Source organism: Ogataea haglerorum (genome assembly GCF_019207285.1).
Source record: "Ogataea haglerorum isolate 81-453-3 chromosome Unknown 81-453-3_NODE_5_length_632335_cov_97.011461, whole genome shotgun sequence".
Taxonomy (NCBI): Eukaryota; Fungi; Ascomycota; class Pichiomycetes; order Pichiales; family Pichiaceae; genus Ogataea; species Ogataea haglerorum.
Window position 1 is genome coordinate 532,827 of NW_025065155.1, and position 13,160 is coordinate 545,986.

Genomic DNA, 13,160 nt, shown 5'->3' on the forward strand with positions numbered 1-13,160 from the left:
AGCCATATTTTTTTTGAATCATGCACCTGGATCTTTATCTGGACAAATACGAAAAAGGACCGCTCTACGTCAAAAGATTGGCGTTCATATGCCTGGAATTCCCCGTCTCTGCAGACGTGGTTCACCGATTGCTGGACATGATTGTGGACCCTAAGTCTCCTTACAGATACTTTAAAGACACGCCCCGTCTGCTGAGAATCAGTGGCCAGGAGACATACATGCAACGCTACAACGAAATGCAGATGGCGATCAACTCGAAGCCGAACTTCGATCACGAGCTAGCCAAGCTTTCCAAACAGGCGCCCACACAGGCCAATTTCGAGCGCGTGGTCGATCTCTTGCATCTGCGCACAGTGCACACACTAATGACTACCGGGTCGAGCGATAACATTGGTGATAACTCGGGTTTCTACTACAACTTGGGTCCGGAGTACTCGGCCATGTTTCGAAAACGCTCATTCAGAGAATTGCAGAAGCTGATGGTCTACAAGGCCTACGATGGCAACCTGGCGTCGTCCACGGTGTTTCTGCGGCGGAAATTGCAACAGGTGCTGGAATACGAACGTGATGACGAGAGCGATGAGGACGATAGAATGGGCTCAGACGAGTACAACTTAGAAAAAGAGGAGGCCGTTGCCTACTGGACCTGTCGATGGTATTTGCTCTATGCGCTTTTTTTGAGTAATAACTACCGGGCAGTCGTTGAAGAATACTTCCAGCTCATAAAGGAGCCAGCTGTCGCCGGCTATAATGCTTTGGACGTGCTGGCAAACGATTACAGCAATGAACTCGTTTTGAGAGAGTACCTGCTGCGCACTGTGTGTTTCTCCGTCCTGGTGGCAGAGAAAATGCAGAATCTGGAAGCCAGATGGAAGGAAATGAGCGGAGAGACTTTTGCCTCGGATGCTCCATTGAGAAAGCTCATAAAGCTCTATACCGGTTGCCGTTTCTCTGATTTGAAAAACATTCTCGCAGAGTTCCAGTCGGAATTCGACTACGACGAGCAGCTTTCGCATAGTTATAGGCTCTGGAAACGGACTTTTGAGTACAAGGTATGCGTATTCTATCTATCGCTGGTTAAAAGAGTGTCTCTTGGTCATCTAGAAGAAGTTCTGGGCACTACAAGCGAGGAGATCACTAAACTGATCAGTCTATTCAAGCTACGAGTCAAAATCGATCAAAAAAACAACCTTGTCGAGTTCCAGGACACTGACAGCTACAATTCTCTGGACAACCAAATTCAGCTCCTGACCGATGCTGCCGTGGCAGAGATGAGAGCACTGGAGGTCAATAGGATGGTCAAAGAGGCCTTTGATTGACAAATCTATGTACAGCTCCAAACATCAACAACTTCATCTTCCAGTTTGGTCGTCACGCCTCGCTCTGCTATCGTCTCAATGTCTATAATTTCTTTTGCTGCCTCTGCTGTCAGAATCACATAGTTATCTTCTCCAACGGCAACGTCGTCTTCAATTCTGATTCCCATTCCACGATAATGTTTAGGCCATCTCGAATCGTCTGGCACATAGACACCAGGCTCTATAGTGATGACCTGGCCTTTCACCAAAGGCGCGGCGCGTGGCTGTGAAGGCACGTCGTGGACGTCCAGACCGAGATTATGGCCAATATAATGCGGATACAAATCGCGCATCACCTCATAACTGGTGAGCCCTTGGAATCCGCAGTTGCGCAGCTCGCTAGTCATGATACGAACGCTCTCGTCGTGTATGTCTCTGAGGGAGTACCCTTGTTTCTGTGTGCACAACTGAATACATTTTTGCTCAACGTTCAAAACGGCCTGGTATAACTCGGCCTGCGCAGAGCTGAATTTACCACTCACTGGCCACGTACGCGAGATGTCTGCACAGTATCCCCCCAACGATCCGCCAGCGTCCACAAGAACGAGCTCGTCTCCCTTGAAAACCTGGTCGTTTCTTGTGTAATGGATACACAGGGCGTTCGAGCCGCCTGCCACCACGGGGATATAGGCGCTTTTGTCGCAGCCTCCAGAGATAAAGCGGTACTCCAAAAATGCGTGGAGACCTTTTTCTGTCTTGAATCGTTTAGCGTAGGCTTGATTATAGGCTCTGCCGGATATCTTGCCAGCCATTCGCATAACTCGCAGTTCTGCATTGGACTTTATAGCTCTCAGCTTGGTCAAATAGTTCTTCAATGAGTAGACGTGACAATTTTGGCTGCGCAGCAGCGACTCGATCGACTCGCGGTTTGTCGCTTGTTTGTCTGTGGAACTGAAAACGCGACTGAATAGCGACCTTTTGGGGTCCTCAAAATCATATAGCACACTCTTATAGTCTTTCAGCAGCGTATGCAGATAGTTATGCAAGTTGCGGTTGTCAGTGGCATTGTCTGCGTTGAAGAACTCCCGGACACCGTCAACACCCGTGCGAGCACCTTCCCATAACTCAGAGTTTTCGTCTTTTGGTGGGACCACCATATGGAAGACCAGCGAGTCGGGGTCCTCGGTGGGTTTCTCCAAGACGCAGACAGAGTCTGGCTCTAGCCATCCTGTGAGATAGAACAAATCGTTATTCTGCTGGAAGTTATAGAAGACGGCCCCGGAGGCGTATTTGACTGTGTTACCTGGAATAATGGCCAGAGACTTGGCAGGCATCTGTTCAGCTAGTCGGTACCGCCTGTTGAAGTACTCCATTGCACTGATGCCGGTGGTGAGCTCCCCTGCACGAACTAGATGTGGTCTAGTTTCGTGGATCGGCTGTCCGGCCTCGAAACTGACATAGCGACGGAACAAAGCTCTTGGAAATCGGAACATAATTTTTTCAACTGCAAGTCAGAGCTGTAAATAGAAATTGCAGAAGACGGAATTAGGATTCTTGAAGATCTACGATCAACAGGTGGTTACAAGCTGCCGCAGAGGAGCGAGTCTGGCTGCTTTCGGGGTGGTATGCATTCTTTTGTTATGCCCGTTATGTCATAGTTCTCCTCCAGCCTTCCGCAAATAAAATAGCCTGGCTAGCTCAATCGGTAGAGCGTGTGACTCTTAATCACAAGGCTGCGGGTTCGAGCCCCGCGTCGGGCTTTTTTTCTCTGATCTCACTGTGCATATTTTTTCTATATTTTTTAAATTTTTTGTAAAAAATTTTGGTCCTACAATGTCTAGAACCAGAACGCAACCTGTGCGCGAGCGCAAGCGTGAGCTTGAGGCGGCCGAAGAATCGTCTTCAGAGGACGAATTACAGGTGGAGGGCCTTTTGGACGGAGCCGAGAGTGAAGAAGATAGCGAAAGCGAGCAGTTTGAGAGTGCTGATGAGGACCAGGGCCAGGACCAGGACTCGGACGCAGAGTTCAACAGGATTCTGGCCGAAGGTTCAAGCGGCGAGGAAGAGGACGAAGACGAGCCAAAGGAGCCGTCGATCACAGACAGGTTGTCAGGGATCAAGATCCGGACGCTGAGCTCGTCGAGCTCGGCCAACGGAGAGGTGCGAACCAAGTTCTCTGACGGCCGTGAGCGGATTCTGAGGCCCGAGATCGACCCGGTCTACGACTCGGACGACTCGGACAGGGAGGAGACAAACACGATCGGAAACGTGCCGCTTTCTGCCTACGACGAGTATCCACACATCGGCTACGACATCAACGGAAAGAGAATCATGCGGCCTGCCCAGGGCTCTGCGCTGGACCAGCTGTTGGAGAGCATTGATTTGCCAGAGGGCTGGACTGGTCTATTGGACAAGGAGACGGGAAGCTCGCTGAATATCAGCGCCGAGGAGCTGGAGCTGATCAGAAAAATCGAGCGCAACGAGAATCCCGACGAAAGCGTGAACCCGTACGAGCCGACGATTGAGTGGTTCACGAGCAAGACAGAGACGATGCCGCTGACGGCTGTGCCGGAGCCGAAGAGACGTTTCGTTCCGTCGAAACACGAGGCCAAGCGCATCATGAAGATCGTGAAGGCCATCCGAGAGGGCCGCATTGTGCCGCCGCACCTGAAAAAGCAGCAGGAAGAGGAGGACGAGCTGAACTTCGACCTCTGGGGCGGCGACGTCGACAACACCCAGGACCACGTGATGACGCTGCGTGCTCCAAAACTGCCTCCGCCAACCAACGAGGAGAGCTACAACCCGCCGGAGGAGTACCTGCTGAGCGAGGAGGAGCGCAAACGGTGGGAGGAGACGGACCCCAGCGAGCGCGAGCGGAATTTTGTGCCGCAGAAGTACGGTGCTCTGCGCAAAGTGCCTGGCTACCAGGAAAGCGTGCGGGAGCGCTTTGAGCGGTGTTTGGACCTGTATCTGGCTCCGCGTGTGCGGAAGCAGAAGCTGAACATCGACCCGGAGTCGCTGATCCCGGAGCTGCCGTCGCCCAAGGACCTGAAACCGTTCCCTGTGCGCACGTCGACCGTCTACGAGGGCCACACCGGCCGCGTCCGCGCGCTCTCCGTGCACCCTAGCGGCAACTGGCTGGCTACGGGCGCCGACGACGGCACCGTGCGCGTGTGGGAGGTGCTGACGGGCAGAGAGCTGTACCAGTACGCGATAGTCGAGGACGACGAGGACCACGTCGAGGCGCTCGAGTGGAACCCCAAGCCCGACGTCGCGCTGCTCGCGGTCACGTGCGGAGAGACGATTTTCCTGCTGGTGCCTCCGATCTTCGGCTATGAGCTCGAAAACCGGTCGAAGCTGCTCGTCGAGGACGGCTGGGGATACGCCAAGACGGGCCACGACACTGTGGAGGGCGAGGACGGCGAGAATTCCGGAAAGTCCTTGGCTGCGGTGTGGCACAAGCCGAGCGAGGAGCAGTACGCGCACGGTGTCTGTGCGGTAGTGCGCACCTCCAGGGGCGGCTCCGCCGCAGGGACGTTCAAAAGAGTCTCGTGGCACCGCCGCGGCGACTATTTCGTCACAGTCGCGCCCGAAGGAGGCAACAAGACGTCGGTTCTGATCCACCAGCTGTCTCGGCACGCGACGCAGTCTCCGTTCAGAAAAAGCAAGGGAATCGTCATGGACGCCAAGTTCCACCCGTCCAAGCCGGTGCTCGTTGTCATGTCGCAGCGGTACATCAGAATCTACAATTTGCAGCAGCAGCAGCTGGAGAAAAAGCTGCTACCGGGAGCCAGATGGCTCTCGTGCCTGGATATCCATCCGCGCGGCGGTGACCACATTCTCGCCGGCTCGTACGACAAAAGGGTGCTGTGGCACGACCTGGACCTGAGCGCCACGCCGTACAAGACGCTGCGGTACCACGAAAAGGCCGTCCGGGCCGTGGCCTACCACAAGGGCGGGTATCCGCTGTTCTGCTCTGCCGCAGACGACGGCTCCGTCCACGTGTTCCACGGAACCGTCTACGACGACCTCATGAGCAACCCGTTGCTCGTGCCGCTGAAAAAGCTCACTGGCCACAAGGTGGTCAACAGTTTGGGCGTCCTCAACGTGTGCTGGCACCCTGCACAGCCTTGGCTTTTCACCGCGGGGGCGGACCACACGGCCCGGCTGTGGACAGACTAAGTAATATTAGAAACTAGTTATCCGGCTACGTAGTAGCGTTAAATGAATGCATTCAGGTTCTCACGTCCGGCTCCTCCTTGCCGATGAACTCCTGCAGCTTGAGGAACTTGACAACGCTCTGGATGTCGGAGGCCAGGAATTCGGACGAGGATTTGGCCAGGTTCTCGTCAGACACGTCCGCAGAGTGTTTCTCCAGATACAGTCTGATCGTGGAGCCCGACGAGCCGGTGCCGGACAGTCTGACGACAAACCTGAGGCCAGAGTCGAGCTTCACGTACAGGCCCTGTTTGCTCGACACAGAGCCGTCCAGGTCCGTGTACGAGAAGTTGGCGGCTTCGACGACCCTGCCGCAGCTTCCTATCGCCGAGCCAATAAACCCGTGGCCCTGGTCGACCTTCTCCTGCAACAGATTGATCACCTTGGCCGCGTCTGCGCTGTCGCACTCCTCGTAGTCGTATCTCGTGAAGAAAGTTCTTCCGTATTTCTTCCAGAACGATTTCTGGATGTTGGCGATCGTTGGCTCGATTTCCGGGTGGTCCCTCTCGAAAGCAGCCAGCACGTTCAGCCAGGCCACAATGGCCCACAAACCGTCCTTCTCTCTGATATGGTCGGAGCCGGTACCGAAAGACTCCTCGCCGCAGATCGACAATTTCTTGGCGTCGAAAAGCGCACAGAAGAACTTCCATCCGGTAGGCACCTCGTAGATGTTCAGACCCTTGGCCTTGGCAACGAGGTCGAGCGCTCCGGAGGTAGGCATCGATCTGGCCAGGCCGTGGACGCCGTTCTTCTGGAAGTATGGAATGCACTCTGCGTGTTCCGCAATAATAGCAACCGAGTCTCCAGGAGAAACAAAAGCTCCGGCTCCGTAGATCATGTTCCTGTCTCCATCTCCATCAGAAGCAGCACCAAATGCAATTTTTTCCGCGTCGACTCTGTCCACCAGGGTCCGCGCGTAGGTCAAATTAGGGTCCGGGTGCAATCCGCCAAAGTCTGGCTTGGCCACGTAGTTTTGGATCGACGACTCGGGCAGCCCCAGCTCGTCCACGAAGATCGCCTTGCCGTAAGGACCCGTAACTCCGTTCAGCGCATCGAACAGAATTTTGAAGCCTTGAGGCGTCTTTTTAGCAATAAACGACCTGATGAGGTCTAAGTCGAAAATCTCCCTGATCATAGCCACATAAGCAGCGGTGGAGTCAATGATCTCCACCTCCAATGGCCCGTACGTCTTTGTTCCAATCGTGGACAGATCCACCTCCGGCAGGTCCCTCACAATCTTGTAGGACTCCAGTTTCAGAGAGGTCTCGTAGATCTTGTTGGTGACGGGCTCCGGTGCCGGTCCTCCGTTTCCCAGGTTGTACTTGATTCCGCAGTCGTTGTTTGGTCCTCCTGGATTGTGCGACGCAGTCAGAATGATACCTCCGGTCACCTCCTTGCCGTCGCCGTTAGGACCGTACGTCCTGATGACCCGGGAGGCAGCTGGCGTCGACAGAAGACCGTTCTGGCCAATGATCAGTTTCTTCACCTTGTTCGCGGCGCCGATCTTGGCAATCAGTTGCACAATGTGGTCGTTGTAGTATCTTCCGTCTCCGCCGACAACCAGAGTCGACCCGTCGGCGCCTTCTGGAATCGAGTCGAAAATGGCCTGGATGAAGTTCTCCGTGTAGTTTGGCTGCTGGAAAACCTTGACCTTCTTCCGCAATCCAGACGTTCCTGGCTTCTGGTCAGTGAATGGCTTCGTAGGCACTTCTGAAATCGCAAACGACATGATATTAAATTGCCAACAATTTGTGGGTGGGATCACTGTATTTAACCAAGGCCGGCCTCTGTGGTGCAGGGGTGCACCTGCCTGCGTTTTATTCTCTATTTTTCTATGCCAGATTTTTGTCTAGAGATGGTCGACAGCTACGGGGGGCTAGAGCCCAGCAGGGTGATATACATCGGGGGCATCCCGTTCGACCAGACAGAGGACCAGATCCTCGACATTGCGCGGTCCGTGGGGCCGGTGGTGTCGTCGAAGCTGCTGTTTGACCGCGAAACAGGAAAATCCAAGGGCTACGCTTTCATCGAGTACCAGGACATAGAAACGGCCAGGTCCGCTGTGCGGAACCTCAACAACTACGCGATCGGCAACAGGTACCTGAAATGCAATTTCTCGAGCGAGCAGGCGGTCATCAACACGATGAAGTCGCAAACGTCGAGCGAATGGGCCGAGCTGGAAAAACAGATCCCGCCGCTGCCGCCGGGGATGCTCATGGCGAACTCGAGCATGGACAGTCTGAACCAGCAGGTCAACGCGGCGCTCGCTACGCTGGATAAAAACAGATTACATAATCTGGTAAAAGACGCGAAGATAATGTCGGACAGCCACCCGCAGCTGATGGCGCTGCTGCTCGAGAAAAATCCGCAGCTGCTGTTTGCGCTGGTGCAGGCCACGATGATTCTCGGGCTGAGCGACGCGGAACAGATCAAAAACATCCTGGTGGAGCAGAAGGAGCAGAAAGAGCCAGACTCGGCTCCGGCGGCCGAGCCCGAGAACCCGCTCAACTCCTTGGACGCAGAGCAGGTGCAGGCTATCCGGACGATCTGTGCGATGAGCGAGGCAGAGATCCAGCAGGTGGCCGCGGACCAGCAGGAGCTGTATCGCGAGATCCAGAAACGGTACAAAATGTATTTGTAGAGAGTAATGGAAAAAATGTGGCCATGACAGTCACTGTGTTGCGGGTTGAGTATTTTTTTTCCTGCGGTGGACGCGCGCAAGAAGCTCCCTCGCTAAATTTTTCATCGAAAAAAAAATTTTCAAGTTCAAACAAAACCAGTGAAAGGAGTTTATAAGTCAGGGCCAGGAGGAAATGTACTATTGAGCATAACAGCTAACATTTTCCTGTACTGACATACGACGCGATTCACTAGTTAAAAAACAAAAACACATAGAGATTCTTGCCAACGCCGATATTTCTTTGCGAGGGGATCCTTGGAGGGCCAATTTGTACATACAGCGAGTCTTCACCATGTCGACCAAACCCCAACCGCAAGCCGCCAACAACAGCTCGTGCGTGCTGTACCTGGGCGCTATCCCTTACAACTGGGACGTCGAGATCATCAAGTCCGTCGTCTGCGGGTCTGGTCCTGTTGTTGATGTGCGTTGTATGATGGACAACGCTTCGAAAAACAAAGGGTTCTGTTTCGTTGAGTATGCAACGCCGGACGCGGCTGCCCACGCGCTGCAAATCCTGTCCAAGATCAAGATCGAGGGCCGCAAGAAGCTCAGAATCGAGCTGTCCAAAGAGGGCCTCAGAAACCCCGTCCCGGGCCAGAAGCCGGAGCTCCAGCTCAACCGGAACTTCCTCCCATCCAACGTCATCTTGCCGCAGGAGATGTTGACTGCAAACCCAAACCTACCGCCGCAGTACAACACCTACCAGCAGGCCGTTCCGTCGTCAGCCGCTTCCTCCAACTCGTCGGGTTCGACGCCTTCCGGCACGGCCAACAATCCGTTTGGAAGCAGGTTTGCAGGCCAGAACAGCGATATGTTGGCCACCATATCCTCCAACCCGCAGTTGCAGCAGATGGTGAGCCAGATGATCTCGAACGGAATGGACATGACCCAGATCGGGAATGTGGTCCAGCAGTTCAACAGACAACAGTCGACCGGTTCGCAGGCAAACGGGTCGTCCCAGTTCATTCCCACCAACCTGTCGATGGCATCCCAATTTTTGCCGCTTCCGCAACAGTCGCAGCAGCCAATCTACGCCAAGGACAAGGTCTCGGAGACGCTGGCTACTATTCCTCCAGGAATACTAATTGAGCTGCTGGCCAAGTTGAAACTCATTGTGTCCGGGCCTTCGCCGAACTACGCCGAAGCCGCCCAGATCCTCCACTCCAACCCAAAACTGGCTGTGGCTGCCGCCCAGTCGCTGCTCCTGATGGGCGTCGTTGATCTCGACGTGATCAACCAATCGATGTCTGCACAGCCCCAGGCTACTTCTGCAGAGCCGGCTGTCGCTCCAATAGCCGGCTCCAGCGCTGCGCCGCCTACATACTCTCCGTTCAACCCGACCTCGCACCAGTCAACCCCGTCTCCTGCGTCCACTCAACAGGCTCCTGCTACCACTCCTTCCCCTGTCAATCTCGACAACGTCAACCCTGACTGGAAGGGTTTGCCACGGGAAACCATTAACAAACTAATGCATATCAACGAGCAGGAAGCCAGTTTGATTGTCCAGGTTTTGAAGCTGACACCGCAGCAAATCGACATTCTACCTGATAACGAGCGTGTCATGGCCAACCAGATTAGAGCCCAGTACTTATAGCTTGCTCTTCGCCTCTGCCACCTGCCGATTCTTTCGCAACTATTTAGTTAATATAGCTATGGTAGGCCAGCTCGCTCTCTGTCGACGCGTCGACAGTCTCTTACTAATTATTTTTTTCTAGAAAAAGCTATCGACTAGATAAATAAAATAATTGAGCTAAAATAAAGTTTGTCAAAATGAATAACGACAATAATCAACCCCAACCCAACCAAAACACCCCGCCGGGCATTTCGTTCGCCTTTGATATCTTTCCTCTGGAGTTCAATCGCACGTCGCAGACCCAAGGCTCCTCCGACTCGCCCATTGCCCTGATGATGCGCAATTTCGTCGAGATCCTCAACCGGCCCTCCAAGCACAAGCACGCCACCAAGGACGCCATCGACTCTTTGAAGCCAATTCCGCTCGCAGAACTGCCAGAATCAGAGAAACAGTGCCCGATCTGTTTCGAGCCGTTCGAAGAGTACGCAGAGAAACATGAGTCACAGACAGAACAAAAGAAAGCCGATAATTTGCCCTCCTTCTTCGACGGCTACGAAGCCTCCGACCCCGACCTTGCATTCCCTACAGACCAAACAGCCACACGCGAAGTGACGTACAGCCCCGGCGAGGAGCTGCATGCTCAGCCGGCTGCCAAAGCCGAGGACAAATTAGAAGATGCGCATTACCCCGTGAAGCTCGATCAATGCGGCCACATATTTGGCAAGGCTTGCGTGGCCGAGTGGCTCAAGAGCAACGTTTCGTGCCCCCTCTGTCGACGTGAGATCGCGCCAGAAATGACCGAGTCGCCGAACCCGAGCTTCAGCCTGGTGTTTTACCCTGTCGCCTTGACCGAGACGTTTGTGCCTATTAGCTGGTCTGGCCCGGTCAGAACGGGCTATGCACTAAGCGACCCCCCAATCAACTTCCCTGCGCAGGGAGAAGGTTTTTCGATGGGAAGACGCACGGGCCCCGAGGCTCCTGCTCCGGAACCGCAGGAAAGAGCGCAGACTCCAGATAGAACAGGGTCTGGAGGGCCCACGCGCAACAACGCCTCGCGAACAGTAAGATCGCATCCTTACTCGCGTCCCTCGAGCAACTCGTCAGAAAGCGAAGGCTAGCTGATTTTTTTATGGTACATTATTTATTCATCATCATCTGCAGCTGTTCCAAAGTCTCTCTGTCCACCGACGCAATTAATTGCTGATACCCGTCGATACCCGCCAGTTGGTCCATCTGGTACTTGAGAAGCTGTTTGGTGCTGACTCTGTGGACGGGGTCCAGCTTGAACACGAGCTCGTTGAAGCGCAGCTGCTCTGCGGACGGAGGCAGCTTGAACTCCTGCGCGTACTCGTTTTCCTCCGGCTCGGAGTCGATCAGTGTGAGGTCGTCGTCGTCGTACGACGACGGCTTGTGGTACGCTTCGCAGTCGCCGTCGGCGTTCTCGTTGACCTCCTCGAGCAGGTGTGTGACGAGAAACATGACCCTGTTGAAGTTTTTCGAGAGCACCAAATTTATGCCCGTCTGGCTCCCAGAGTTGAGCAGCTGGTACTCCAGGTCGACGCTGGGGTCTTGAGCGCAGTACTGCGTCAAGATCGGCGGGGCATAGAGCGCCAGCAGCGCCAGCACGAAGATTTTCCTGATTTTCGCATCGTGCACCAGCTTGAGCAGGTTGATGAGCGAGTCGACCAGCTGCGCGAGCTGGACGGCGAGGCTGGAGTCCGACACGGTGCCGAGCATGCTGAGGAAGTGGACGGGGCCCGTGTGCAGCAGACGCAGCAGCGGCAGCGCCATTTTGATCTCGCAGTTGGGCGTCTGCGACTCTCTCGTCAGATACTTGACCATTTCGAAGAACAGTCCGCTTTCCGCCAAGTGCGCCACCAGCTGCGACCGGCTCGGGTCGACGACCTGCAGAAACAGCGCCTCCAGCAGCGACGACGTCACGTACACGGCGTCGTCGCGCATCGAGTTGAGGTAGCCGCCGAGGATCTTGAAGATCTCGAGCCCGGTCTCTGTTTCGTATAGCTGATAATTCAAGATACCGTAGGAGCGTGCGAGCTTGAGCACCGTAGGCAGGATTTCTGTCCAGTTCATGAGCGCCTTGACCGTCAGCGGGAACAGCCTGACCAGCTCCTCGGGAGCAGCCTGCGTCACAGGCAGGTGTTTGAGCACCGCCTCCCAGAGCTCGAGGCCGTCCTCGCACAGCAGCGTGTACACGTCGGACTTGTCGTCACAGCACAGCGCAATCAGCGGCAGCACGATCGGGTGCGCCTTGCTGCTGTTGCTGTTGAGCGCGGCGGTCAGGTCGCGGAGCACGCGCATCAGCGAGTTCTTGATGATCATCTCGTTGGCGTTGTTCGACTCGTCCCACATCGCCGGCACGATCGCCATGATGTCGAGCAGCTCTTTCTCCGACACGAGCGGGTTGGTGCGCTCCAAAATGAGCGACAGAACCTTGAGCACGAAGATCTTGGACTCGGTGAACTCGAGACTGCGCAGCAGCTCGAGCATCCGCGCCACGGCCTCCGACAAAAACGGCTGGAAGTCGTGCTTGCGGAACTCCCAGTCGTCCACGAGGTGCTGCAGCGTCTGCACGGCCGTCAGACGCACCACCTTGTCGTTGATGTCTGTGTTCTGCAGAAACCGCAGCACCAGCCGGTACACCTCGAGCCTGGTCTCTTTGGAGCACTGGATTGACAGCCACTCGCTCACGATCAGACACACGCGCCGCTTGACCAGCTTGTTCTCGACGGGAGCGTCTTTCAGCGCCTCGGGCAGGAAATAGCTGCGGAAAAGCTGGTCGAAGTTGCAGTTTTCGCTGATCGCGCTCGCGCTCAGCTGGAACACCGCCAGCACCGCGTCTTTCGTCAGAACGTCCACGGCGCCGTCCGCGAGCGTGCTCTCAATTTTGCGCAGGATGAACTCGCCCAGCTGCGGCCTGAAGCACACGGCCAGGTCCTGGAAATAGTTTTCCGCGCACGGCCGGATCTGGTACTCCCAGCTGAGCTGCAGCTCCTCGTTGACCCACTCCTCGGGCTCCAGCGTCCACGAAGCCACGTCCGCGGGCCGCAGTTTCAGGTACCACGTGATCAGCAGGTCGACAAGGCTCTGCACGAGCTGCGGCGGGAAAAACCGCTCTGTCACGGCCTTGGCCGCCGCCGCGACCTCCTGCTGGTCGTTTCTCTGCTTGAGCATCACGGCGCCCTTCTTGAACCCAAAAGCCGTCAGTCTTTTCAGCACCAGTATCATCTTGATGGCCAGCTGCTCCCAGAACTCGTTCTCCTCGCTGTTGTAGATGTCGCTGGCTTTCGACTCCAGCAGCGACAGCATCGTCATGAAGATCTCGTACGCGTTCGGCATCAGGACAAACGCAACAACGTTGTCGCTCACCAGG

General features: G+C 55.2%; 9 protein-coding genes across 9 annotated transcripts; 5 read left to right on the plus strand and 4 right to left on the minus strand.

Moving 5' to 3' along the window:
- Nucleotides 1-20: 20 nt before the first annotated feature.
- Nucleotides 21-1,319, plus strand: KL911_002247 (uncharacterized protein; the record flags this gene model as incomplete). The annotated part of the gene is made up of 1 exon (XM_043197295.1): nucleotides 21-1,319. One exon carries the CDS (start codon nucleotides 21-23, stop codon nucleotides 1,317-1,319), a length of 1,299 nt encoding a protein of 432 aa, XP_043055252.1.
- A 5-nt stretch (nucleotides 1,320-1,324) lies between these two features.
- Nucleotides 1,325-2,791, minus strand: KL911_002248 (uncharacterized protein; the record flags this gene model as incomplete). The annotated part of the gene is made up of 1 exon (XM_043197296.1): nucleotides 1,325-2,791. The coding sequence occupies one exon, from the start codon at nucleotides 2,789-2,791 to the stop codon at nucleotides 1,325-1,327; it is 1,467 nt and encodes a 488-aa protein (XP_043055253.1).
- Nucleotides 2,792-3,131: 340 nt separating this feature from the next.
- On the plus strand, nucleotides 3,132-5,480 carry KL911_002249 (uncharacterized protein; the record flags this gene model as incomplete). Its single annotated transcript, XM_043197297.1, has 1 exon — nucleotides 3,132-5,480. One exon carries the CDS (start codon nucleotides 3,132-3,134, stop codon nucleotides 5,478-5,480), a length of 2,349 nt encoding a protein of 782 aa, XP_043055254.1.
- A 52-nt stretch (nucleotides 5,481-5,532) lies between these two features.
- On the minus strand, nucleotides 5,533-7,245 carry KL911_002250 (uncharacterized protein; the record flags this gene model as incomplete). The annotated part of the gene is made up of 1 exon (XM_043197299.1): nucleotides 5,533-7,245. One exon carries the CDS (start codon nucleotides 7,243-7,245, stop codon nucleotides 5,533-5,535), a length of 1,713 nt encoding a protein of 570 aa, XP_043055255.1.
- Nucleotides 7,246-7,371: 126 nt separating this feature from the next.
- On the plus strand, nucleotides 7,372-8,157 carry KL911_002251 (uncharacterized protein; the record flags this gene model as incomplete). The annotated part of the gene is made up of 1 exon (XM_043197300.1): nucleotides 7,372-8,157. The coding sequence occupies one exon, from the start codon at nucleotides 7,372-7,374 to the stop codon at nucleotides 8,155-8,157; it is 786 nt and encodes a 261-aa protein (XP_043055256.1).
- A 331-nt stretch (nucleotides 8,158-8,488) lies between these two features.
- On the plus strand, nucleotides 8,489-9,790 carry KL911_002252 (uncharacterized protein; the record flags this gene model as incomplete). Its single annotated transcript, XM_043197301.1, has 1 exon — nucleotides 8,489-9,790. The coding sequence occupies one exon, from the start codon at nucleotides 8,489-8,491 to the stop codon at nucleotides 9,788-9,790; it is 1,302 nt and encodes a 433-aa protein (XP_043055257.1).
- Nucleotides 9,791-9,966: 176 nt separating this feature from the next.
- KL911_002253 (uncharacterized protein) lies at nucleotides 9,967-10,887 on the plus strand (the record flags this gene model as incomplete). The annotated part of the gene is made up of 1 exon (XM_043197302.1): nucleotides 9,967-10,887. One exon carries the CDS (start codon nucleotides 9,967-9,969, stop codon nucleotides 10,885-10,887), a length of 921 nt encoding a protein of 306 aa, XP_043055258.1.
- A 23-nt stretch (nucleotides 10,888-10,910) lies between these two features.
- KL911_002254 (uncharacterized protein) lies at nucleotides 10,911-11,860 on the minus strand (the record flags this gene model as incomplete). Its single annotated transcript, XM_043197303.1, has 2 exons — nucleotides 10,911-11,627; nucleotides 11,711-11,860. The coding sequence occupies 2 exons, from the start codon at nucleotides 11,858-11,860 to the stop codon at nucleotides 10,911-10,913; spliced, it is 867 nt and encodes a 288-aa protein (XP_043055259.1).
- Nucleotides 11,861-11,996: 136 nt separating this feature from the next.
- On the minus strand, nucleotides 11,997-13,126 carry KL911_002255 (uncharacterized protein; the record flags this gene model as incomplete). The annotated part of the gene is made up of 2 exons (XM_043197304.1): nucleotides 11,997-12,627; nucleotides 12,690-13,126. The coding sequence occupies 2 exons, from the start codon at nucleotides 13,124-13,126 to the stop codon at nucleotides 11,997-11,999; spliced, it is 1,068 nt and encodes a 355-aa protein (XP_043055260.1).
- Between the last annotated feature and the right edge of the window lie 34 nt (nucleotides 13,127-13,160).